Source organism: Chaetura pelagica, unplaced genomic scaffold (genome assembly GCF_000747805.2).
Source record: "Chaetura pelagica isolate M959 unplaced genomic scaffold, ChaPel_1.0 scaffold123, whole genome shotgun sequence".
In the NCBI taxonomy this organism is placed as follows: Eukaryota; Metazoa; Chordata; class Aves; order Apodiformes; family Apodidae; genus Chaetura; species Chaetura pelagica.
This window is the reverse complement of record NW_009953295.1, coordinates 3,548,222-3,575,395: the sequence shown is the minus strand read 5'-3', so window position 1 is coordinate 3,575,395 and position 27,174 is coordinate 3,548,222. Positions and strand designations below refer to the sequence as shown.

Here is a 27,174-nt window from a genome sequence, read left to right as displayed (position 1 = left end):
CAAACAACTTCTATTGTGCATAGAGAGATCCACAAACTGACAAATAGATATATTATTAACTGCACTAATTTCAAAGAGGTTTCAAGCCAGCAGGTACAGTGAGGGGTAGCACCCATGACAAGCCACAGGTTTCACAGGGCTGAAGGTACAGAAGCTTGATTGCATCCTCTCTTCTGCTGCAGTGTGGTTGGGTGGCCACAGACGCTATTTAGACACCTGAAGGTGCCTTCAGAAAAGCTGAACATGATGATAGTGCAGGTTAGATAGGGCCGCTGGGTCTCGAGAACCCACTAACAAAAAGGTTTCTTCCTTCATTACATGAACTGATGGAAATATGGACAAGGATTTTGTTTTTCTCAAGTCTCAGTTACTAAATAGGGAAAAATAGAAGAGCCACAAATGCAGTTGAGTGAAAAAAGCAAAATAAATCTGTGTTTTACCACAGGGATAAAAGGAGTATCTGACACCTGCAGCACTCAGCGTTGCCAGAGAGGAAACAGTCCCAAAGGGTGACACAGTGTGAGGTGAGGATTCAACCTAATTAATAACCAGTACAACCACTGAAGTTTTATGGTTTTATGTTGGAGTGCAGCTACTGCAAATAGACTGAGAGAAGGCAGATGGATCCTATTTTTCTCAGAGGATTATTTTTTGCTTGACCCCAGCTGCTGCTCTCTGTGACCTCCTCCACACTGTCACCCTGACACAAGCTTTCCCTCTCCACCCAAGAACAGGCAGATTGGTTTTTCTTGTACCAGGTATGCCTGCTCCGAGATTTATCAACCAGCATCTGAATTATTTCAAACCAGGCTATTTAATTCATTCATTCATGAGCAACATTACCTGTTTTTCAGCAGTTGAAGCTGACACTTCCCAGCAACGTCCCAGCCGATGACGACTCCCCAGTCCCTGTGACACCAGAAGTGACTGATGACGAATGAAGGCCTCGCAGAAAACCTCCCGACGTGCCGCCCGCCGTCACTGCAGAGCCTTGAGGACATCTGGTCACCTTGTCGGAAACATTTGTCACGCCAGTTGACAGGCCCACACAGGTCCTTCAACGAAGCACAGTTTATTCACATCCTTGCAAGAATGGGTGACCTAAACAAGCAGGCACACCCATAGGCAGGTGAGTAACGGTTTATATTCCCTATTCCCAGTGCAAGTTCCCTCCTCTGTTTCCCCACTGGCTGGGCACTCCAGGGTTTACAGCCCATCCGACGCTTCAAATTATCCTATAAGTTTCCCGCCCCTGTTTACACATTCCATTCTAGCAGTTTACTTTTTACCTTTTCAGGTAAAATTTTGACCTTTCTTGCCCTCTTGGGTGTCTTCCCAATTAACAAACCTACAGGTGTCATCCTACCCTGAGCAGCAAGACAGCAGTGGCTTTGTTGGGTCTTATCCTGGGCCATAAATCCTGCTCCATGTTCGGATCCCCAGATGGAGCCCAATTCACTCCCTCAGTTTCTTGGGCTGCAAACCACTCCTGGTGTCCTTAAAATGTGCAGATATCTCATTTCTCTCAAACAAACTATATATATAAACCACTCCTGGTGTCAGGTATCTCGCTTATCTCAAACAAACTATGTATTTCTAACACTAGGAGATATACATATATATACATATATATATATATAAACATATGTATGGATATGTATATATATCTATAATGTTATCATGTGTGTGTGCCTGTGGATATTATGCTTTTCTTCCTTTTCCTCTCAAGTACAATTTGAATTTCTTTCTTTTTACACATTATTTCTCATGGATCATATTCAATAACCCAATTTTAATCTAATTTAGAAGAACATTGTATAAAATGGTGTCACAAGTAAGATCCTACTTTTGTTTTTCACACCTAGGGAAATTACCTGCTTTTTAAATCATAAGACACTTCTTTGATGTCATCAGGCACACCTATCCATCTATTTGGGGAGTTACAGACAAAAGCTACTAACTCCGAGGACCTTATTACAAACATAGTGATTTAATTTTTTTCTTTTATTTCATTCTACTCCAGATAATTTCTGAAAAGTGAGATTTTTTTTTTAAGTAAACATCCCTTCAAAGTAAGAATAATGGGTAATATAAACAGAGAAAAGTGAAAATTTCTCTCATTTAATATCACCTCAATTATTCATTTGTCAATTAGATTATTTTTTGTAAGAAGAATTCATGTCTCTCTACAGTACCCTTAAGCATTTCAGAAGTGGAAAAGACCTAGCACTGTAAATTCCTATATCACAAATTATTTATATAAATTTTTTATTTCTCTGTATTCTTCAGTAACTTTTTATTTTGACAGCTTGGCTCACAAAAGACATAGCTGCTGCGTGGCCAGGCGTGCGTGCGGGATCCCCCTCTCCCCGGTTGGGCCGCGCTGCCCTGGTGATCGTGTTCTGCTTGATGCCCGTCGCAGGGACCCGCCGCGCTGCTGTTAGAAGGGCAGGGTTGTTTTCCTGCCCGGGTGGATGAAGCAATTCCGTTGCTGCAGGGCGAACGAAACAAACAAAAAGCCCAGCCGAGAACACAACAGGAGCAAATGCATTAATAGATTAGTTTAAGTGTAGCATGAAGCTGCTCTATTTCTTGTTCAAAGACTTCATGCTGGCGTCGCTACAGGGAAAAACCCATCCCTTCCATTAGCACAAACGTCTGTGTGCGTGGCCAGCAAGTCTGACCGGGAGGTTGATTGGAGACCTAAATTAGTTTGGTGAATTTTGTTGTATTGTTTTGCAGTACCCATTTGAGTTAAGCTGGTGTGCCAAGCTGCTTTGCCATGCAGCTGTGTAAACACTTGTGCAGTTCTGAGGAGGGGGCATCTGGGGGAACGTGAAACTGCTTCTCTTTAACATAGTCAGGTTTTTGTACTGTAGAGCTGCTCAACAGAAGCTGTAGAGTGCTCTGTAGGCCTGGGTGATGCCCTTCTTCTGTGGTGTTGAGGGATTTATTTAAAATCCAGTTCTTGTAGACAGCTCTTACATATGTGGGATTTTGGTGGAGGTTTTTTTGGTGGGGTTTGGTTTTGTTTATTTTCCTGGAAGTACACTTTGAAACCAGACTATTCTCTTGGCAAATTTGCTGGGCATTCTTAATCCCCACCAAGTAGGAAATGTTGGGTGCACAGGATAGAAAAGACCACTTAGGTCATGGAGTGTTCTGCTTTGTGGTGACTAAAATACCATTACTGTCTGTTTCAGAGAAGTCTGACCAACCACTAGTCCAAAAGCACAAAACAGTCTCTTAAGACTGTAAACAAACTCCACAAGTGTAACGTTAAGTTAATGTCAAGTCTAGGTTAAGGAGCAAAAGGCTTTTCTGGTGCTGCAATTCCTTGCACTGGCAGAGTATCTGTGAAATGTCCAGCAGATCCTGAGAAGTACATTATGCCTGACAGCACAGAGAAGGATAAAAAGGAACAGCAGTCGACCCTGCTGATCTTGGAGAATAATCTCAGCCAATTCTATGAGGTTTTGCCCAGCACCCTAAATCTGATGGCAGCCTTAGCTGAGTTGGTGGGATATACCTGCAAACTCTGCTTCCATTGAATCTCTAGTTGCCACCAGTCTACTCCATTTCAATCACTTCTTATGAACAGCAGACTTAACAGTGAAACTGCGCATCCAAGGATAAGGGGAAATTCACACAGGGATTATGGTTTGTGAGGTTAAAGCATCTTTACTGGAAAACGAAAATTTCTTAATCAGAAATGGTGCTGCTGATGTTTCCTGAAGGAATTTATATATTTTTTAAATACAATATTCTCTTTTTTTCTAAAATGTAGCATTTATTTTAATTGGGAGGAGGGGATTCTTCCTGCTTTTTCAGTGGTAGCAAATCAGTGAATGACCTGTTGCCACACTTATGCAGTGTGTGCCTTTTGGTCAAAGATACCTGCATTTTATTGAAAATAAATTAACAATCCCATCTCAAGTTACTTTTTTATATCCCTGAGGAGTTACAGTACTGACCCTTTTAAATGTTTTTTTTTTTTAGTCTTCTAAAGATCTCAAATGTGACCATTCATTAGAGAGCACAAGTGTATGATACTAAATGTGAATGATGTATAATATATTTTCAATTAATCCAGGAAAGCTAACTCCAAATAAATACTAATTTTTTTTCTATCATGCTTTTACAGCAGCAGTATCAAAGTGCCCTGTTTTGGGCAGACAAAGTAGCTTCACTGTCTCATGGTAAGTACATTGTTTTTCATTAACTTCTTTATGATAGTATTCTGTCTTGGTTTTGTTGCAGTTTTTGTAAAGCTCTGTGGCTAAATGTTGGAGTTTTGAGTTTGATGTAAGTGCTTTTCTGTCGTCTTTGGAATGCCATTTTTCCAGAGCAGGGCCAGTCTTCCTTCCATTTCAGACTTGGTGTTAAAATTAATGTTTGATCAAACCTAAAGGTTTACTTACCTTAAGAGACAAAAAAAAAGCTACGAGAGACAGTGGTCGTTTCCTGCAGGATTCACTGCTGCTCAGAGGGGCATAGAAAGCAGGTTGACGCAGTGACTTAGTGCTAGTGAACTGTCTGCCTACAGCCATGGTCCATTTGCACTTCTTAAACTGATTCTAGGGGCCTGATCCCACAGAAACTTTGGTTGCCAAAAACGTGGGAGAGTACTAAGCTATTCTTCTGCAATTTTATCTTCAAGCTGCAGAAGACTAATGCTTTCACTTCCACCGCTGTTAGGTTCCTGCTTTTTTTTTAGTTCTAGGTTGTTTTTTTCTGCCCTGTGTCCAAAGGTGGGGTGACCTACAACTGCCCTTTTGTTTTTTGCTAATATATATGTATCTGGGTCACTGTCATCTTTCTCATGACACACCTTTAGCATGAGATTCTTTATATTCACTGTCCAGTGCACTGTCTTTTAAGTTAAAATTTGGGGTATTTTTATTATAATCTCTCATTAATAGGTACTGTGTGTTGTTATACACACACGTAAGTACATGTGTATCAACCTTTGTAACTCAATAGGATGCAAGAATAGGGGAAGAATAGTTTTCCAGTGAAGCAAAAAGTGAATATTCTATATAAAAGTGTTAAAAGATGTATTATAAATTAATGACTTGTAATTTGTTCTTTAATTTTAGAGGAACCACAAGATATCTACTGGTTGGCCCAATGTCTTTACCTAACAGCTCAGTATCATAGGGCATCACATGCCCTTCGATCACGTAAGTTGGATAAGGTGAGTAATTTTGGTCAAAGACTTACTACTGTTACTCCACTTTTAAACCTCTGCTCCTAAGCACAGTGATTACCTCACCATCAGAGAAGAAGATTTTTGGGAAAAGTACCTAAAAACCTGCATGATGTATTTTAGCTGAACCAAGTATAGCCCTGTATTCAATTAGTCAGATTGAAACTCCAGCCTGCAGATCAGGCCAAGGAAAACAAAGGATCACTTCAGGTGTAGTTGCTTAAATTGTCCTTCCAGTCTGCTAATGACTGGTGAAGGCAAGAGTGAAATCAAGTGTCCTTTGAGAGTTTAGTAGTAGAGAAATTATTACAGACTTAGTCATTTTAGTCAGAAGAGATTTTTTTAAGATGAAAGGGATGATGAAGCCATACACCTGAAAAAGGAGAGCAAAAGGGAGTCTAGCAGTGTAAGTAAACGTGTTCATTCTTTAATATCTCTGAAACTTCTCTTTCAGTTATATGAAGCATGTCGCTACCTTGCAGCCAGATGTCATGTGAGTACACTTTTTAACCTCTACTGGAAACAAACCAAATTGAATCAAAGGTGTCTGTGTTCATTGGAATAAAAGGTTTAAATTCTGTGACAGCTGGTTTAGTTCTTTTTGCCTTTGGTATGGTTGCTGGAGTATTCTGAAGAAATCCAACTGACCTTTTTTCCCAGGAAGGAAAACACTTCTCTAATATTTTGTGGGGAAAGAATATGAACCATTTCTGTCTCATCTTTTGATGTTTACATTTTTAATGGGTTGGTGTCATCTGACCAGAGGAGATGCGATTTATGGTTGTATAAATATGGTTAGCAGTTTTATGCTTCTGTCTAAAATGTGATATATAAATAGTAAAATGCAGTGCTTTCACCAGAAAACTGAATCAATTGGTAGATTAAATACAGACATTTGAAATAGAATAATTTGCTGCTTCTAGAATAAGATCATTATGTTTTATTAAAACTTGTACTGACTATTTTTAGAAGTATTATCTGCTTCTATGGTTGCAGAATGCTGAGTAACAGACTTTTCTGTAGGTGTTAATACGCAAAAAATCATAAAATTATACATGACTAGTAAAATACTTGGGTGTAATTATAAAAAGACTTATATCCAAAAAAGAATTTTCATTCATGAAAAACCTGCTCATAAGTACTGGCTGTTATCATCTGCATCTTTGAAAGGCAACACTGTGTTTATTGGTGCAGATGTTTCAAATCCCAACCTTTCTTGTTTTTTTTTGTTTTTTACATGCACATGTTTGGCTAGTATGCTGCAAAAGAACATCAACAGGCCTTGGATATTCTTGATATGGAAGAGCCAATCAACAAAAGACTTTTTGAAAAGTACTTGAAGGATGAAAGTGGATTGAAAGACTCTGCCACAGACTGGGAGATGTCACAATCCTCTGTAAGTGACGTTTTTTAAGAAATATTTTTTATAATCAAGAAAAAAAGAAGTGTGAAGTCAGTGATTTTACAGCTGCATGATTCTGTATTTAAGCTTTTTTTTTTTAATAACATAATATTCAAAAATGCTTAATTGTTCTTTCAGTCACAAGTCATGTGTTAGTTTGCCTGTATGACAGTAACTCAGTTTGCAAAAATGGAGAGTGCTTTTCAACAACTTCCCATAAATTATATGCAGACACTTCACAGGAAGTTCATGATTTAGCATTGTTTTTTAGAGTCTCTTAGCTCTATGTTGGAGTTTCAGCCTTGACAATGTAAACTAATGTTTCTTTTAATTGGGCTGCAGGTTCTGAGATAACAAAGCAAGTTTTCTTTTTCTTCAGTTATTTTTAATGAAATATTTCCTTAATCACTTAACCGTTTTTCTCAGTGGGATATTTTTGATAACACATGAAAGTTATGTGATGTGAAAATCGAAGTTTTTGAAACTCAGTGAAAAAATTCTCTATAGGCACATAGTTAAAAGGGATCAGTGCCACATGTAGGTTGAAGAGTCAGTGGAGAGTCTTTACTTTTGGAATTTGAAATTGAAGTCTCTTATCTGAAACTCCAGTGAAGGGGATTGACAACCAACATTTTCCATGTAAGACTGAAGTAGCAAAATGGGTTAAATCATCTTTTGAATGCTGGTGTTAATGGGCTTAAGGGAGAAGTGGATTAGACTGAGTTACCTCAGGGCACCTTAGTGGGAACGTCTAAATTACTGCTGAAGCAAAGGAAGAAGTCCTTAACTTTGGCTGGTTATACTTGCTCCCTGTTTCATGGTACTCTGGCCCTGGTGTTTGGGTGGCTGATTATTGAACTAAATTGGGAAACTATTTTGAATGAAAAAACACAGCCAAATAAATTCATCAGTCCTTACCTCACAAATGCTCGTGAAGCAGAGAGAACTACTGCAGTAGGTATTGCTACAAGAAACTTAGATCAAAGTCCTCTTTAGGAATGTATCTTTTTCAAACTTAATTTGATTAATTTGCAGAGATACTAGTTACAGAGTAAGAATGACTGATGTTTGAGCTGGTAATAAGATTACCATTGTAGCAGGAGCTCCCTGGGTTTTATTGTCTGTTAATGCAACTATACATATAGATACAATATATAGATATATATATAGATATGTAGATACAATGTGTGTCCACTTTCCCAAATAACTTGCTGACACTTGTATAGCCACCTGGTAGTTGAACATCCATCTATGGAGGTTTGAAAGAATATGTTAGTTATTAGACATCTTAGCAAAACTTTAACTACGGTAATAATCTTTCACGATTTAATTTCTGAAACATCTGTGTTTTGAATTGAAAGGAAGGGTATATTTTTCTGCTTATAGTGGTTGAGTCCATTGATTTAGCCTTTTTCATGTCTATTGTGGTGATTCTTGTCTTGCATTAAGTATGTGGTTTATTAGTCAACAAAGTAAATTGCATATGGAAGTGGTGGTTCCCCTGTACTGAGAATGGGGAGAATTTAGTATAACTAGCTTACAACTTAGTATCAGAGAGCTGGATGGCAGAAGTAGAAAAGATAAACTCTAACCCGCCTGGTTCTTGCAAGCATGTGTTTGTTTGGCAGTAGATAACCTGACAAAGCATTCATTTTATTTGAAGACAGTGCTAGAAAACCAGGTTTCATCATACATGAAATGCTTTTTACTTTTCAGGGAGTCCATTTGATTTGTGCTCAAAACCAAATTGCAAACATTGATTCAGTCTTTGACCTCCAGCCCTGCTTTTCCACCAGATCAAGAGCTCTATATGCCTTTTGCGGGGGAAGATCTACGACGCTTTGGATAATAGAACCCTAGCAACATACAGCTACAAAGAGGCCTTGAAGCTTGATGTTTACTGCTTTGAAGCATTTGATCTTTTAACATCGCACCACATGCTCACAGCACAAGAAGGTCTGGATAGCAGTATTTCTCAAATACAGACAAATTTTCCTGCTTTCTCAAGATGCCTTAGTTTTCTGGATAAAAATTAAAGCAATACTATAATTAGCATACTTTAAATGTTAAGAATGGGAAATGTATGAACTGAGGTAAAATTTTAATTTGACCAAATTTAGATTTTATGTATTAGTCATGCAGTGTTCAGGATTGAAAGAAACAGAGTAACCCAGTTGTCCTGTTGGTTAGCTCCAGAAGTTCTCATGCCCTTTGCCTAGCCCGAACAATGTTTTTCCTGTGTTCTCAACATCACAGTCTTTGAATCCACAAAACCCTACTGGTGTTTGCTTACTTATAGTGGGCATTGCTTCATATAGCATTCTTAGTGATAAAATATGACATGTAAAGTAAATAAAAAGTGGTGTTTATTAAACAGTCATCTTTATTAAAGTGTATCTGAAAGTGTAGAAGGAAAAATATAAGAATTCCATTATTCATTTCCATAATTACTAGTATTTTCTGGTTTAGTGTATTTGTGCTGTTATCTTCCTTGTAATATTGGGGTGAGCATCATAAAATTCTTTGCATCTCTAGGTCCTTAAAATGTTGGATCTTGCTATTTCTTCTGTAATATGACAACTTTTTTTTTTCAATTCACATAGAAAAAGAACTTCTTGAATCTCTACCTCTTAGTAGACAATGTACAGAAGAAGAACAAGAGTTGCTTCACTTTTTATTTGAGAATAAATTGAAAAAGGTAAACCTCAAAACTGACTAAAAAAACTAGAGGACTGATTGAAAGTCTGAGCTTCAGATGTAGATTTTCTTGGTTTCCGTTTATTCTGAACATTAGAATAAGGGCTCTAGTTTAATTTAATATGGATGATGCAGTAGATATCACTTTATGGGAGGGGTATAATAGTGTTCTGTAAACTTAATCTCTGGTGTGGTGACAACTTGAAATTTTGCTTTTTTTTTTCTTTTAGCTTTATTTCTTGACAAACTTCTAGGTGGGGAAAAAGAACATTAATAATGTATGCAAAATGTCAGTCACATAAACCCATAGGATATAGCAACATTTTTCCAGGCTTTTTTTTTTTTTTTTTTTTTTTTCAAAGATGGTATGAGAACACTGAAAGCCAACTATATACTCAGTATTAATTTCCACAGGCTGTGCTCAAGAGAGTGACACTGACAAGTGTCTTTCATGTGCTAAATGAACTTTTAAGTACATTATAAAGAAGGATTTTACCAAATGCATGTTTGATAGAATCATATCATAGCATCATATTAGAGAATGGTTTGGGTTGGAAGGGACCTTGAATATCATCTAGTTCCAAATCCCTGCAAGGGCAGGGACACCTCCCACTAGACCAGGTTGCTCAAAGCCTCATCCAACCTGGTCTTGATCACTTCCAGGGAGGGAGCATCCACAGCTTCCCTGGGCAGTTTTACAGACTTTCAGCTTAAAGTAACACATTTTAAAAAGCTTAATGCTTCTTAAATACTGTTTTTAGAACTAAAAGTAGTAATAATTACATAACCTGATTTTTAGATTGGTTGTTGTTTCACATATTGTCTCTTTTGTCTTTCAGTATAATAAACCCAGTGAAACACTGATTCCTGAATCAGTAGATGGTCTCCAGGAAAACCTGGATGTGGTGGTATCCTTAGCTGAAAGACACTATTATAACTGTGATTTCAAAATGTGTTACAAGCTCACTTCAGTGTAAGTACACAGACCTACTCTGAGGTTGTTTTTTCATATGTAGTGAAGTATAATTATTATGCCTGGATTTACAGTGAATATCATTGTTTAATGCATTGACATACATAACAATTCGATACAAAGTTTAAGGTATTTAAAAATGTGTAGTTTGTGTCTGGCAAGACACATTATTTCTATGAAACGTAGCAGAAGTATCCAAAGCACTGTGCTACACTTCCCTTCCTCCATCCTCTTCTTTACTCTGGTAACTTCAGTTTTGTGTGTTCTCTACCTACTTTTTTTAGCCTTCAGAATTAACAGATTTGGATGAATTTGTTAGTTAGGCAGTATTATTTCACATATTGATTAAATGTTGTATTAATTTTGATGTGCGAAGCATCGCATATTAGTTGTTACCTATCCCAGGCGTACGCTGCTGTTGTCAGATGGGTCAGAACAACAACATGGATTGCTTCTAAGCTACCATAAATCTGAACACATGCTTGTGGAACTCTTTTTCCTGCTGCTCTGACAACTGCCTTTTCAAGAAAACTGTTGTGTATGTACTGCAGAGATTGAATATTAGCAGTATAAAATGGAAGGGTTTTTTGTTGGTTTTCTTTTGTGGTTTTTTTTTTATAGTACAGCTTTTTCTTAGCTAAAGCAAGCCATCACTGTGTAGAATATCCCATGGAACCGAGTACAGGCAAGATTTTTGGGAAGGCTGTAGAGAATGCTGACAGTTACAGTGAACTTAAACATCTGAGTAAAATCATTATCCTGTTGAAATAAATTGCTCCAATTAAGTAAATAAAAATTATACTAGCGCGTCTTTGTTTCTGAAACTTAATTGCCGCATCCTGTCTAGCAGAAAGTGGCAGAGTTAATGTCTCCTAAGGAGGAGACTATCACAGATGCCAGAGCTTGGAAGTGAGAGTCTGAGAAGTCTAGGTAACTTCGAAATTTTAGACTCTCTTCCAGAGAGAGAAGAGAGAATTTAAAATTTAAATACATTGAACTATTTTTAAGTGATAACTGAACTTTTAACTATTTCAAGGGGTACTTCTCAGAGAATAGAGTTACAATATTGTACTTCTGATTTAAGAGATTCTATGAATAGATTTCAAGCCACCTTTTTTTTTTTTTTTTAAAATCTGTTTAGCCAACGCCAGTGCTTCCAAAAAGGGCACATGCCTACAAGCCACATCCTGCATGCAGACTGTTGTCTGTGAGACTACCTTGCATGTCAAAACAAAGAGAAAATAAAAAATTAAAGCAGCTAAATGTTTCTTGAGGCATACAGCTTAGTGTTAAGCTCAGGAAGTTGTGGAGTATTGCTCGAAGGTGATTGTCAAATGTGTGGAAAAGATGAACAGAAATGTTGCTTGCTGTTTACTGGTTAAGTTTGAAGTGACTTGCAAATGTGCATTGTATTCAGTTTTTCTGCTTGCTTATTCAGCTTGTCAGAGTTTTCTATTAAGAAGTTTTTCCTCTTCTATTAAGTTATATTAATACTTATTTTTCTGGTCTGAAGATAGCCTTTATTATGCTGTTAATAGTTACCTTCTAGTCACAAATAGTTTTCCAATGTCTAAACTGGCACATTACACACTGTTAAAACACTTTTGCTTATAAGATAATGAAAAGTTTGAATTGTGCATTGCAGATATTTTTATTTTATTTTTTTTAGAGTAATGGAAAAAGATCCTTTCCATGCAAATTGTTTACCTGTGCATATAGGGACACTCGTGGAGCTTAATAAAGCAAATGGTAAGAAACAATCTTTAATATGAGTCAAAAGAGGATTTTAAAGCTTTTATTTTAATAAATAATAAAAGATGCCTAGAAACCTCCTTATATACCATTAAAAATAATTATATCTATTTTTCCTCCTACCTGCAGTTCCAAGGAAACAGTGGTAATTGGCAAAGAAGGGAATTGCAGAGTTGACAGGGGGGCTGAGGGGAGTAGTTATGCAAAGGGTCTTTATTCATTCGTGATCATGAGTGTCACTGTATTTTAACCACTGGGCTATATAGGCAGAAATGTGGTGAGCTTATACTGCTTCTTTTCTGTTTCATTTCTGTTTTAAGGTGGTGTTCCTCAAGTATCTAGGTGGTTTCTAACCTGCTCAGGAACAAAATAAAATATATTAATTTAGACTAGAAGGAACTCTTCAGCAGTGTGTATGCTTGGGTGGACGTGGTTTTTCCAGAACAGAAAATAATTCAGTCTTTTTTGGCCTTTGCTGTTATGAAGGCCTCTTTTAAGTTCAAACAAGTTAATAATCATGCAGCACCTTCGTTGGAATTATAAGAATAGCTTACTTGCAGCTGCGATGGCTTTTTCTCATTTCAGACTGCATATAAACATCCAAATCAAGTGAGGAACTTGAATGTCTTTAAAAGCAATTGGAAAATACAATAAGGAGCTCATATGATTTGCAGTCTCTCAAAGGATGGTGCATTGTATGTACACAAAGAGGTCATTAGGTGTACTAGTACTGCTCAGTGTTTAGTAAATGTACTTTTCAGTTACTTTACAGTTAACTGCATCTGAAAATGCGGCCAATGCTGATTTTTCTTCTGAGTCCGCCTTGAGAAGCATCTTGTAAATAAGTTGATATTTTGTAAGCCAGTTTTCATATTTGATTTTTCTGAAGCCAAGAACCGATACAAAGTACTCCAGGAAAACCTCATCCATTTAAGAGCATTTTACTCTGAAGAAATAGAAGTTTTATGTATCGTAATGTTATTTCTTTTGAAATTGCATAGGCAATAGAAGTATTGCCCCGTATCTGATTACTTCTGCTGTTATTAGAAAATCTGTAGGAAGTTATTCTAATAACTAGAATTATTACTTTATTAGAAAAGCAACAACTTAGAATTATTCTATTTATTTGCTGATGTCCTATTTTCAGCATATTAATGCAGAGGATTCTACTGGCTAGATCAATTTAATGTACCTTTTAGATGTAGAAAGTTCAGTAGTGTTTCATCTTGGCAAGATATATTTAAGTGTAATACTACAGGCATTTAATTTAGTGTACGTTAATGACCTAAGTTGTTGCAGAATTCTTCAGGGTTGGGATGTATAGCTGCTTATTTATGTGCTGTGAAGACTGATGGGTTGGGAGGTTTGTTGTATTTTTTAGTTAATTGCAAAACTGCATCTATTTTGAGGCATTGCCACTAAAGAGAATTTTTTTTCACTTGTGCATTAATAACATTAAGTGCTCTGGATATTTTGTATAGAAAGCTAAAGGGCTTGAAACATCTTCATGTTTTAGGACATTCTAATTTTCTTTTCTTGTTTCTTTCCACTATGTAGAGCTTTTCTATCTTTCTCACAAACTGGTGGACCTGTACCCAAATAATCCTGTAAGTTGCTCTAAGCCTTAATTACCAGGTAGTTTTTTTCTAAGTGAAAGCACATAAAAATTGCATTGTAGTAGTCAGTTTGAGCAACAGAATTAAAAATCTGTTTCTGGATGGAGCTAGTAAAAATTGTTCACTCCTTTTATTGTATGCGCTGTAGTTGTCTTACACCAAAGTTCTTATTAAAAAAAAAAAGCACCTATAAAATATATTCAGTGTGAGGTATTAACTTTGAATAATGCTTTAAAAACAAAACATGCCTCTCTGAGCAACCTTTTCCAATGTTTGATCACCTACACGGTGAAAATTGTTTCCTTTTACTCAGTCTGAATTTCCCATGTTTCAATATGTACCCATCTCCCATCACTGCACTTCTGAGAAGAGTCTGGCTCTGTCGTCTGTATTCCCCACCATTAGGTAACTGAAGACAGCAATAAGCTTTTCACTCATCTCTCTCTTCATGAGGCTGAACAAACCCAATTAGAGACATAGATGCCAGTAGTTACAGCTCATCTGTAATACTAGTATTTTTAAAAGTTGACTGATTTCAATGAAAATCTTCCTAATGTCTCTGATTATAACCTGTTCCTCTGTTTTGTCACCTGTGGTTATATTTCACTAAAAATCAGTGTGATATATCTAATAATAATCTATTTTGATTTTAACACCTAGGTGTCATGGTTTGCAGTAGGATGCTACTATCTCATGGTTGGCCACAAAAATGAACATGCCAGAAGATATCTCAGGTAAATTACTCTTTTTTTTTTTTTTCCCCAATTTTCCTTAGCAAATCTGTTGCTCACTTGCTAAAGAAATATTTAACATTCTTGATTGTAAGCTCATAAACAGAAGCTTTCATGAACTGCTTACTATTAAGAAATGCCTTTTGTTGACAGCCTTTTTTTGGTGTAGCAATTAAGACCTCAGCCTTCTAGATGCTTTAAAAATGACATACGGATTTCTGTGGAATCTCTTTTGGCAGTCACCTTTCCTGCTATTTGCAGTTGCTCGTGCTGCCAGGCTAACTACAGCTAGGCATTCAAGCCCCAGCTCTTATCTTAAGAACATCCAGGCATCCTCTCAGGTTCAGGTTACATATTTTACAGGGAAGAGTTAGACAGAAAACTGTAACATTTGGTATCAGAGAGGAGAAGGTGGACAATGGGGAAAGCTTTTGAACAGATCAAAGCTCTGTAGGATATAGAATGGGAAGATGCAGATTTTTGAATATTTAAAGTTTTGTCCCAGACTGTTCTCTAGGCCTTGTGATGAGAAATAATGTGTTCTAACTGTGACAAACAAGATACAGACTAAATGTGAAGGAAAAATGAAGTGTCTAAGTGTAGTTAAGCAATAGGATTGATTACTTTCGGAACATGTAGGATCTTCACGTCAGAAGCCTTTAAGAAAAGATTGGGCACATTTGTCATGAGCTATTCAGTTATGAATGCCCTTGCCTGCAGACTGAGGAAATACCCTGCAGAGCTTTCTAATGTTCATGTCAAGTCCATCTTCCTGTAAAGACTCCAGGTCGCAGTCTAGATGCTCAGGACTGGAGTGACTTTTATGTACTTGTCTGATGCATAGCAACTGTCTGTGATTTGACAAATAAATACTCTTGTCCTCATTAAGGCTAGTACAATTATGTCCAAAATGCGGCACACAGTTCAATCTTAAGAGTTCATTTGGTATTTTCATATACTACATGTTGAACCTTAGGTTTGCTACAACGTATTTCTTTTGAAATGTATAACTAGAACTTTGTAATACATTATTATTCACTACTAAATTTTTCTATATTTTGTCCAAGTCACTTATTACGTAATTATTTATGTTCAGTAATATCAAATAATTCCTGCTGTACCTGAACAGCAATAGAAATAATACATTGAATTCTTGCAAATGTGCGATACGTTAAAGTACTAAATAGTTCGTTGAACTTTTGTTTACCAGTGGTTACCACTGGTCATTTCAGAAGAGTATCTTGATACCGAACTATGTGGCATAGCATTGCTATGTGTAGTCATCTGAAGCAGATGAAATTTAATTTCAGGTGTGTTTGCTTGTGACCTGCTCTTGTTTTTAGCAAAGCTACTACACTCGAGAGAACCTACGGACCTGCATGGATAGCATATGGGCATTCATTTGCAGTTGAGAGTGAGCACGACCAAGCAATGGCTGCATACTTCACAGCTGCACAGCTTATGAAAGGGTATGTCCAAAATGTCATATTCAGAAAACTAAACATAAATAAATCATTAACATTATTCCATAAATAGTGTAGAATATTGACCTAGATCCCTTTAAATAGAAGGAATACATTTGCAGCACTTACCTGGTAGAGACAAAAGGAGTAAAAACCCAAATATTTCCATCTGCATTATTATCATTGTGGGGTTTTTTGAGTTCTAAAGTCAAGATTTGTATTTAGGTGAACTATGTTCTGCCTGAAAGTTCTCTGAAATTTGTGAATCATGTTTGTCATACCAGGTCCTAAACTGCTGTATAATAACACCTTGAACAGCTGTTTCATGCCATGGAGAAGGTTGTAAAATGAGTAGTTGACTAATCATGTCATATTGTGTATAAACTGTTATATTTGGTTGTGGCTATTGGTAAATGTAATACCTTTGCTATTACTTCTTCCATGTGCCATTTGTAAGTGAAATGTAGATGGGTATTAGGAAAAAAAGCCCTCAGAACTAACTTAAGCACTGAGAAAATACATGTAATTCCAGAGCAAGTTACAGTTATGTATTGGGGTGCAAGTTCTTCTCAATAACTAACAGAGATGTAAAGTCTTTTAAACTGCCCCTTTGGTTAATAGTCCATTTAAATCTTATTTTTACTTGGATGTACATGAACATACGCAAACACAGTTGGCATTTATTTGTAGTTTGTGATGCCATTCCTGATAAGTGCATGGTATTTTTGTTTTTTAATAGGTGTCATTTGCCAATGCTCTATATTGGACTGGAATATGGCTTGACCAACAACTCAAAGTTAGCTGAAAGGTTTTTCAGCCAAGCTTTAAGCATTGCACCTGAAGATCCTTTTGTCATGCATGAAGTTGGAGTGGTTGCATTTCAAAATGGAGAGTAAGCTTTCAAAATTAGATTAAATACAATCTTAGACATGGATAATTCTGAAGTGTAATGTTCCAATATACCTACTAAAGTTCTTTTATTGAGCTGTAGAATACAAAGTTTCTTTTGGTTCTGGTTTAGATGGCATTTACCATTAACTCTTGATTTCTATATTGTTCTTCCTTGTTTAAGATGAAACAAGGATAGAATTTAATACTTTAGGAACATGCAGAGGTTGATTATTATCTTGTGTGAGGTAGTTGCATGCCTTGAAAAGGCATCTGTCTGCACACACAAGTGTACACATGCTATAAAATTTTGTACGGCAAATTAATTTTTGTCACCTCAGGGAGGTTCCAAATATATTCTAAAAAGCCCCAAACCTATCAGATGTGAAAACTCCTTAGTGAATATTCTTGGTTTGCTTCTGATTTTTTTTAACTTAGTCTTGTTAGCTTCTAGGAGCATGTGCAAAATATAGCCAAATTTAAATGACTGGTTTTTACAGCTAATTTCACTCTTACTATGAAGTAATGTCAAAACACTAGTACTTGTTATACAGTTTTCTCATACTGCTAATGCAAACTCTTCACTAATTTACTTTTTCCCCACCTCCTCAATTCATAGCTGGAAAACTGCAGAAAAGTGGTTCCTTGATGCTCTGGAAAAAATCAAAGCTATTGGAAATGAGGTATTTTTCCTAATAACATGCACAATCATAAATTTGTAAAATTTCATAAAATTCTTTAACATTTGACAAAATGTGTTGTCCTTATTTTAAGGTAGAAGCAATACAATATAAATTTTACTTTAAAACTTGGATCATCTACTTATAGTTGTGTATACTGGGTTTTGAGATTGAAAACATCACACATTATCTTCAGTGCTACAGGAAAAGGCAAAAAGTATGATTCTTTATAAAATGAAAATACGTGTTAACTGGAGGGTGGAATCCAGATTTCATTCTCAGTCTTGGGTCTCAGTAAACCAATGATTCTTGACCTAAAGGTGGAACTGGGTACACATACGGAGGTGGTTTCTACCACCTTAAGCATTAGCTGTTTCTTGAATTATGTCTAGTTTTGTTTGGACACGATCCTGTAGGTATGGATTTGTTTTCTTTCTAGCAGATAAAATCACTGTGTGAGAATGGGCCCAGGGATGCTTAACTGATTTCCTGAAAGTAATCAAAAGTAATCACTGGCAAAAAAGTTTGCCAGGAAATGTGTTTGTAGTTTTCATGATTTTGTGACTTGAAAGTCAACCATTATAACCCTGATTCCTCAAATGCTGAAACATGAATGTGTTTGTGTCTTGTCATCTTGTCTAAAGAAACACATTATACTAGAGTAACTTAAGATTCCTTAATGAAAGTTGTACTACCTTGTGTCAGGCTTCTTGTGAATTTTCAGATAGATTTTCTTGATTTTTTTAGCTTAAATTTTGTTAATGAGGACAGCACCTCATGCTTCTATAACTGTTAACAAGGCATCTCCTACTGAGATAATTGCTTCTAATACAAAATCTTATATAAAGTGGAAAGCTCTGAAAAAACTATAATCTTCACATGAACTAGGCACACATTCACTGAAACAAACTGCACAGATACTAATTTATACATTCACCAATATATAAATAGGGTTGGTCTGTTAGTTAAAGCTGCATTGTTCATGTGAATACCACAAACTTCATAGATCATGCTTAAACATATGCATATGGCTAAGTTGTTTTATGTGTGGTGTTTTTCTTGCTTATTGGGAAGTACTAAATAGCAAGATATCTATTACACACAAACAGAAATTTAGAATTGGAATGGGAAATGCCTAAAATAACTAGAGATTCAAAGATACTCCTACATTGTTATATATCACAAATCTGCAATGCAGTCAAGTCCAAATGTTTTTTAATATCAGCAAAAATTGTTTTAAGGATTGTGTTGGCTCAGATTGTCCTGTGTGTGCCTTGTAAATAAATTAGCTCATTTACAGCTGAGAGACCATGGAGAAGACAGTAAAAAGAACTTTAGTACTTATGATAATTTTACAGGCACAAATTTGAGGGCTCTTCAGTGCTCCTAGACTGAGAGACTTAATACGATTTTTAAGTAGAAAACAAATTTTATTTTGTTTTACTACCATTGATCTTTTCAAGAAATTTAATTTGGACAATGGAAAAATTAGTGTTTAATTAATGCTTTGACATTAAATGTTTTCTCAAAAGAAGTGAAAATGCTTTTGATATTTTGCCTGGTCATGAATTAATTGCCTTGTTCATTTGTATGTTTGTTTTAATGCAATCAAGATTCAGTTATAATCTGGGAAGCTGCAGTTGTTTGAATTGTTGCATTATTTTGCAGGTAACAGTTGATAAGTGGGAGCCTTTACTGAACAACTTAGGACATGTCTGCAGAAAACTCAAGTAAGCAGAGAGTACTGGAGCTACATTTATCTGGAATACTACACAAATGTGTTTTCTCTTGGTCTGCTTCTCTTTTATGTCAAGGTTATGAGAGCATGTGTACAAGAGCACATGAGAGTGGTGTAGAAGCAGCTTTCTAAGAACAAGATTCCCTAAATCAGCTTGGGCACATAAATACTTTAATCACCACTTATATCCAGTTTACTACATGCAACTCAAAAGCACTTCATGTGAAAGCTCTTCCTGAACTGTTGATTCTTATTGGAAATTTGGCTGTAGACTTTTAGATCATTATGTGATTCTGAATTCTAACTGGCTGCTGTCCCAGTCCTGACATACTGGAATATGCCTACTGATTTAATAAACATAAAAGTGGTTTTGTGATGATTGTTTGGCTCAGTGTTTATGGTGGTGGTTTTTTTTTTTTCTTGAAGTGAAATAATCAGTGACATTAACACAGCAATAACATATTACTTTATGTAGTAAATACCATACTACTTTATGGTTTTTAAGAACACATTTTCCATTCTAGGAAGAGGAAAAGAAAATGCAAAGCACATACGCAAGCTGTAATAGTTTTTAACATACATAAGTACTTTCTGTATTTCCTTAATGTGATTTTTTTTTTTTTAACCAGTGTTTTGTTTAATTGGTACTGTATGGTTGGTTTTTTTCGTGTCATGCTTTTAATTGTCCAATTGTTGTATACTGTAATTTTTGTTTCAAAGCTGCTAATGAGGATATGATTTGTGTAGATGTAAGTTGTACTTCTGCATTGGCTTTGGTTGTAATTGCTTTGTGTTTCAATTGCCAATTAGTCTTAATTTTCATTATGAAATATGGATGTGTAATAGTTAGCCCTTCTGCCAAGATCAAATAGAAGGCACTGCTTTCGGAATCTACTCATGAATTTAATTGCAGTTTTTTTTCAAATATTTCTTTCAGTTAGAATTCTTCTGGTCATTTTCAATTTCTACAGTAATTTAGTGACTGCTTACATCACATTTATGTTCAGAAAGCCAACCTAATGTATTTTTACATCCTTGTAAATCATCTTTCAAGAAAATCAAGCTGAGAATTTGGGCAGCTGTGCATATGCTTTGACATCTTAAAAAATGTGTAATAACTTCATTTACTAGTTTTCATAATATATGCTATTATGAAAACCCCTATTGGATATATGTCTACTCACTTGCATAGTACATGGTTGAAATTAGAAAGCAACATTAAAATACAGGGGTAGTTAATTGGACAGGTAAATACTATGAGTGAAAATAAAATTCAGATACTGGGAAAGTTTCTTGCAACAATCAAAGAGTTGCATAATTTTTCTGCCTCAGTTGCTACTTAATGTCCTCATCTTCGCGTGTAGCTGTTTGCATAATGTCGTTATAACTAAAGGCATGAAAAGTTCTCTGAATAGACAATTGCTATCTTTAATAACTTGGTACTAGGATGTCAAATGTGACAAATCTCTCAGAGTAATGCCATAATACACATTTAATTCTTGTTTTATAAAATAATAAATGCAATAAGCAGTCTAATTATTGGATAATTTTCAAAGAATGGGTGGCTGTGTAATAAGTGTAAATCTTTATTTCTGGTGGAGACAAAATAGAAGTGTTAAAAAGTGCCAGTGTATGTAGCACTTAAGGGTTGTGAAATTTCTGCCCCCAAGAGCTTTTCTCACTTTGAATAATGAGTGATTCAGTATTGCTCCTTCACTCCCCTGGGGAGGAAAATGGAAGTTGAAGAAAGCTAATGTTACAATGAGCAGCATTAAACATCTAAAGTGATTTACCATATCAAATTGCAAAGATCATTTCCAAATGGGGCTTAGCTGTAGGCAGCTGTTTGGCTACATGAGGGGAACGGTGATTTCTCAATTACACCGAGGAAGAAAATTGTCAATATCCTTGAGTCTTTTATGCATTCTATTCCATTCAGAATATAAAGCAATGATTTTTAAGTTCTTGCAGGAGTGTGTGCCACTGAACTAAGGAAAATATCGGTATAAATCTAGAAAAACACATTTCACCCTGAAGCTTACTAATAGATCCTTCTGTATTTAACCTTAACAGGAAATACGAAGAAGCACTGGAATACCATCGCCAGGCACTAGTATTAATTCCTCAAAATGCTTCCACTTACTCTGCCATTGGCTACATACACAGTCTCATGGGCAATTTTGAAAGTGCCGTCGACTATTTTCATACGGTATGTAACTGGCTTAAAGTAATGTGCTGGTCACAGATTCTGTTTGACTGTTTCATTCTTGGAACAGGCAACCAGCTTAGTGTTTATTTTATATTCCCAATTCTGGGGGTTTTTTACATATTTTCTTTTTAAATCTTGCTAAGTTTTCAGTTGATTAGGAAAAAAAATGGCCACTTAGTGAAACTTCGTACTTGAATCCTTCTTTGTTTACTTACGGAAAACTTCCTATGCAGCTGAAATAGTAAAATACTTTAAACCTTTGCCTTGAAGTAGAAATTTTACTGCAAGTGCAATATATAAAGATATGTTATTTTCTCTTGTCTCAGGTTTATCTTTATTATGTGATACTTGTATATTATTATTGCAGGGCAGGTTTGGTGATTTTACATTTTCGCAAAGTAACAATGAATTTTCCTCAGTTGAATTTTCAGCATTGAAGTTGATTGGCTTGAATTTAGCTGATGTTCTATTTACCTAGAAGCTTGTGTTATGTATTTAGCTGTAATTACTTTAAGCATGTCTCAATCTATTTTGTTACAGATTGTAGCTCAGTTATATGAAATTAACTTCCTAATAGGTTTCAGAAACATTATTTTAGTAGTATGTTATACTTTATGATTTCTAAATGATTCTCTGTCTGCATACATATTCTTTTCTGGTTTTGTTTTTGTGATTTGCTTATTACTTCAGCCAGTTCACAAGACAATACTACTTTGGTTGTGCAATGTTTTGCTTTTATAGTGAAGACTGCTTTGATAGCACTGTTGAGCAACAAAACAAGAATCTCAGAATCACTGTGGACTTAAGATGTAAATGGTTTTATTTGCTACTAAATACTTTTAACTTTATTTTTATTTTAATAGGCCCTTGGTCTTAGGAGGGATGACACGTTTTCAGTCACAATGCTTGGACATTGCATAGAGATGTATATTGGTGATTCTGAAGCCTACATTGGTAAGACTTCCGCTTATGTGACTCTTAAAGTCATCAAGTCCTTTGAGAAGAACTGTCTACCATTACCTAGTTAACTTACAAAGTAGAGTATGTTTTGTTTTAATTTTTTTTGTTTAATGGCTAAATGAGTCCCAACCTACCAGCAATTGCAGGTAACCACTGGGTTTTTCAAGCATCATGACAGTAAATTCTTACCAGTATAAACACTTTCCCATTGGAGGTGGTGGTGGTTTCTTTTATATACAGTATTGATTCATGGCAGCTTAGAAACCAAAGGGAATGGGGAAAAAAAACAATAAACAGAAATAAGGAGCTAGAAACTCAGAGGACTTGATTACAGCTAATGCTGCTGTAGAGAAGTATGGGCAAGGCATTTTCAGCACGTCAAAACTCTGTTCTGTGGAGACAAGATAAATTCTTCTGCCTCCAAAAATAGAGCTTTACATATGGGGAAAAAAAATTCTTCATAACACTAAAACATTATGTTGCCATAGTTTGAAATACTCTATGAAAGCTTTCTGCCCAACACCCCTCCCCCCCGAAAGCTTTTTACTAATGTATTTCTACTTCATTGAACTTGGTGATTTATCTGTAATGAACACAGTCGATGTCCTGTCAAGCATGTTAATGAGGTTGAAGCCAGTAAAAGCCATCTGTGTGCTCTGTTGCTTTTCCTGCAGATTTTTCACACAACTGAAGCAGATGTTTCTTCTCAATGTTGTCTTGCTCCGTAGGTAGATGGTTAACACATCTGGAAGAACCATGCAGCTGTGTGATATGCATTAATCCAAACCATGCTGTGTGTAACTTAAACAGCAACAACAAAGAAGCCTCTTAGAGAATTGGGAAGGGAACTGGCAATTACTTCTAATAAGACTTTTGAATCTGAGTTGTACGTCTTGAATTGTGCTTTTTTCAAAAAGGAGGCTGCTGGATTTTTTCAGAACCACTCTATTCAACTTCAGTCATTAAGCAGAAGCAGCTTTCTGTTGGTCTGAAAGCAGAGAATCATTGTAGTGTCTGGATAACAGTTTCTTTGAGATAGATTTTTGGAATAAACTAATTTGGAATAAACTAATTTGGAATTTGGAATAAACTAATGGTTTGCCTGTTTTCTTAGGAACAGAGATCAAAGACAAGTTAAGATGTTACGACTTTGATGTACACACAATGAAGACATTAAAGAACATAATTTCACCTCCCTGGGATTTCAGAGAATTTGACATAGAAAGACAAACTCTGGAAGAAAGTGGCATAGTGACATTAGAGACATCACATCAAAGGAAAAGTACAGATACCAGTCGCCCCCTGGAAGAAACATTTGAGATTGAAATGAATGAAAGTGATATGATGTTAGAAACATCAATGTCAGACCATAGTACATGACCATAACTACTGGTAGAGAGCTCATTTTGTCTAAGTGGAATAATATGTTTGTTTTAGCATTTTTGTTATGGTGTTATACTTTCAAGAATTTGCTATTTTTATATGAATTCAAACGACTACTCTGTACTTAAGACCGGAGAAATAATGCTTGCCTTAAGGATGATTAAACAGTAAACATGATGGACTGTTTCTACAGAATTAATCATACACAATGAAGTAAAAAATAAATTCACCTCTTTTTTTAAACTGTTTACTGATCCATGTGTCTGCCATCAGTAAGACTCTGAAGGTTTAAAAATAGTACTTAACATTTGCAGTGTTGTTAAATTGAAGAGCCAGTCTAATATAGTATTATTGTGGCTTCTGAATTTTCACCTTGTCTGTGAGGATTGCTTTCTTAGTAAATAGACAAAAAAAATAATCCATAAAAATTTATACTTACTGCTTTATATATATGTATTCCTCTAAGGAGCAATTTCAATGGTTTTCCATCGTCTGTCTCTTAATTTGGCATATATTAAGTTGATGACAAAGCTTTAATGGATGACGAAGCATGTTACGTTGTTAAACTTTCTCCTCAATATTATTAATTTCAGTTCTTCATCATTATTCTTTATTGTATTACTGAAAAAGATAATTTACAAACTCTTTTTGGTAAGCTGACTAGACAACAAACTTGAATGGCATAAACTCGGTGTTATCAGTCAGTCTTACTTGGCAATTAGTGTTAACAATAAAGTTGTCAGCCACAATGTGCTACTGTAGGGACCACAGTCATTCTCTTTACACGTAGTTGTTTTGTCAGTTCAAAGGATTAACTGAATAATACACATAAACAGTTTTTACAAGTCTCTGAAGTGTGGTATTTTTTTATGTCATTGGTTCCCTGAAAAATGAAGAAGTAAAGCCTATGCCTCTGAAACAAAAGAATTGATTTCTCCATCCACTAAACAGGACGGGTCTTTTTGCCTTCTTAGCATGAATGTTGAACGTGTTTTGTCTAACTTTTTCCCTTCTTCCCTTTTCCACATGTGTCACTGTGTGGGGCTTAAAATTAAAATCTTAATGCTACAAGCTGTCATAGTATTTTCTTTTGTGATTTCCAGGTACGTTTTGGCATTTAATGTTTAGAACAAATTACCAGAAGTTTAGCAGTCCAGACTTCAATGTGAAGTACTTCAGGACTCAAGAACTAGCAATTTTTCTGTAGACAAATATTTCTCATTTGTTTGAGTCAGCAAAATAAAATCATTGTCTAAAATGTAATTTCTAAATCATATCACAGGACATGTGTGTTAACATTAAAATACTTCTCAATTATACTTTTAGCATAAAACCATATATGCTTGGTTATTGTGATATGTTCATCTACTGGGGCAAGGTATAAAAAAACCTGATGTATTAGTGTGACTCAAATTATTTCCTATACACGTGGCACTTTATGTAACTAAGAGGAGAAAAGGGCTGAATTTAAGTACCTGTATTGAAAGCTTACTGTCATTTTTGCTTTCCAGCAGTCCCTCTGTCTTGCTTTATGGTCGTTTTAACTTTTAAGACAGACAATGTTTAATTTTAATTTTGCCAGTGATTGGATAGCAAAGAATGGGCTGATTCTGTAAACTTCTGAGTGTTTTGTTGTTTGGTTGTTTTGGGGTTTTTTTTAAATTTTGTATAGAGTTTTGCACAAACTGGAAAATATAAACTACTACTTCTCATCCCACTACATCTGACTCATGGCTCATTAAGTTCTTAGTGGCCAGGTTCTGAATCCTAAAGGAATATACACTTAGAAACCACTACCTGGAAGAAATTGTTAGATGGGAAGGCCTTAATTTATCTGAGGATTTTCATTAGCCAGTCTGAGCTACCTGCTAGTGAATCAAAATGCTGATTTGACTTTTCCCCCTTACTTGCCTACTGTGTTGCTCAGATGGTTTTTTTTGCCATGACAGATGATCTCTTCATTCTTTGGATCTTTATCTGATAGTGCTCTCAGGAATCCCCATCTGGATCAGCAAGCCTGCATCTCATCCATGCGGGCCACGTCCATAGTTTGAACCCAGGGTATTGCCTGTTTTCCATGTGTCATAAATCTTTCTCCATGTTCAGATCCCCAGATGGAGCCCAATTCACTCCCTCAGTTTCTTGGGCCGTAAACCACCCCTGGTGTCCTTAGAATGTGCAGATACCTCACTTCTCTCAAACAAACTATATATTACCTGTATTGAAAGCTTACTGTCATTTTTGCTTTCCAGCAGTCCCTCTGTCTTGCTTTATGGTCGTTTTAACTTTTAAGACAGACAATGTTTAATTTTAATTTTGCCAGTGATTGGATAGCAAAGAATGGGCTGATTCTGTAAACTTCTGAGTGTTTTGTTGTTTGGTTGTTTTGGGGTTTTTTTTAAATTTTGTATAGAGTTTTGCACAAACTGGAAAATATAAACTACTACTTCTCATCCCACTACATCTGACTCATGGCTCATTAAGTTCTTAGTGGCCAGGTTCTGAATCCTAAAGGAATATACACTTAGAAACCACTACCTGGAAGAAATTGTTAGATGGGAAGGCCTTAATTTATCTGAGGATTTTCATTAGCCAGTCTGAGCTACCTGCTAGTGAATCAAAATGCTGATTTGACTTTTCCCCCTTACTTGCCTACTGTGTTGCTCAGATGGTTTTTTTTGCCATGACAGATGATCTCTTCATTCTTTGGATCTTTATCTGATAGTGCTCTCAGGAATCCCCATCTGGATCAGCAAGCCTGCATCTCATCCATGCGGGCCACGTCCATAGTTTGAACCCAGGGTATTGCCTGTTTTCCATGTGTCATAAATCTTTCTCCATGTTCAGATCCCCAGATGGAGCCCAATTCACTCCCTCAGTTTCTTGGGCCGTAAACCACCCCTGGTGTCCTTAGAATGTGCAGATACCTCACTTCTCTCAAACAAACTATATATTTAAACCACTCCTGGTGTCAGATATCTCGCTTTTGTCAAACAAACTATATACTTCTAACACTAGGAGATATATATATACCAAACCCGACACTGTGTTTCTAACACTAGAATGCGAAATCAACACTACGTTTCCTTTCTAACAAGGTGTCACGTCAGGTGTGACTGCGCTGCTGTAGGAGGTGGGAGACGGAGGGGGCTTGGGCCAGGCCTCGGCACCCGGGCAGGAGCCCGCCGGTGTAGGCTGGGACCCCAGAGGGGCACGGACACCTTCCCTGCCCTCCCACCAGCTCCCTGCTGGCTCTCTGGGCTGCCTCCATGTGCCGCAACCTTCCCTGCGTGTGGCGGCCTCTGGAGGCTCCAGGGAGACCCTTAGGAAGGCAGGGACGTCCTGCTCAGCAGGGCCCGCACGTGGGGTGACGGTTGTAAGCTGAAAACGACGGTGGGTTGGGACGGACGAGGCCCCGCTCTCGCGAGATCCCGGCAGCGCAGCGGCCCCTTCTCGCGAGGTGCCGGCCCGGC

At 36.4% G+C, this 27,174-nt stretch overlaps 1 protein-coding gene across 1 annotated transcript; it reads left to right on the top strand.

Annotated features, from left to right (window-relative positions):
* Window positions 1-4,132: 4,132 nt before the first annotated feature.
* CDC16 (cell division cycle 16) lies at window positions 4,133-23,941 on the top strand. The gene is made up of 17 exons (XM_009997958.1): window positions 4,133-4,199; window positions 5,100-5,197; window positions 5,664-5,702; window positions 6,465-6,605; window positions 8,408-8,567; window positions 9,215-9,309; window positions 10,148-10,281; window positions 11,951-12,030; window positions 13,591-13,640; window positions 14,310-14,383; window positions 15,724-15,849; window positions 16,583-16,735; window positions 17,351-17,414; window positions 19,080-19,141; window positions 21,223-21,358; window positions 22,222-22,312; window positions 23,433-23,941. The coding sequence occupies exons 1-17, from the start codon at window positions 4,133-4,135 to the stop codon at window positions 23,696-23,698; spliced, it is 1,836 nt and encodes a 611-aa protein (XP_009996260.1). The 3' UTR covers window positions 23,699-23,941.
* Window positions 23,942-27,174: the final 3,233 nt, after the last annotated feature.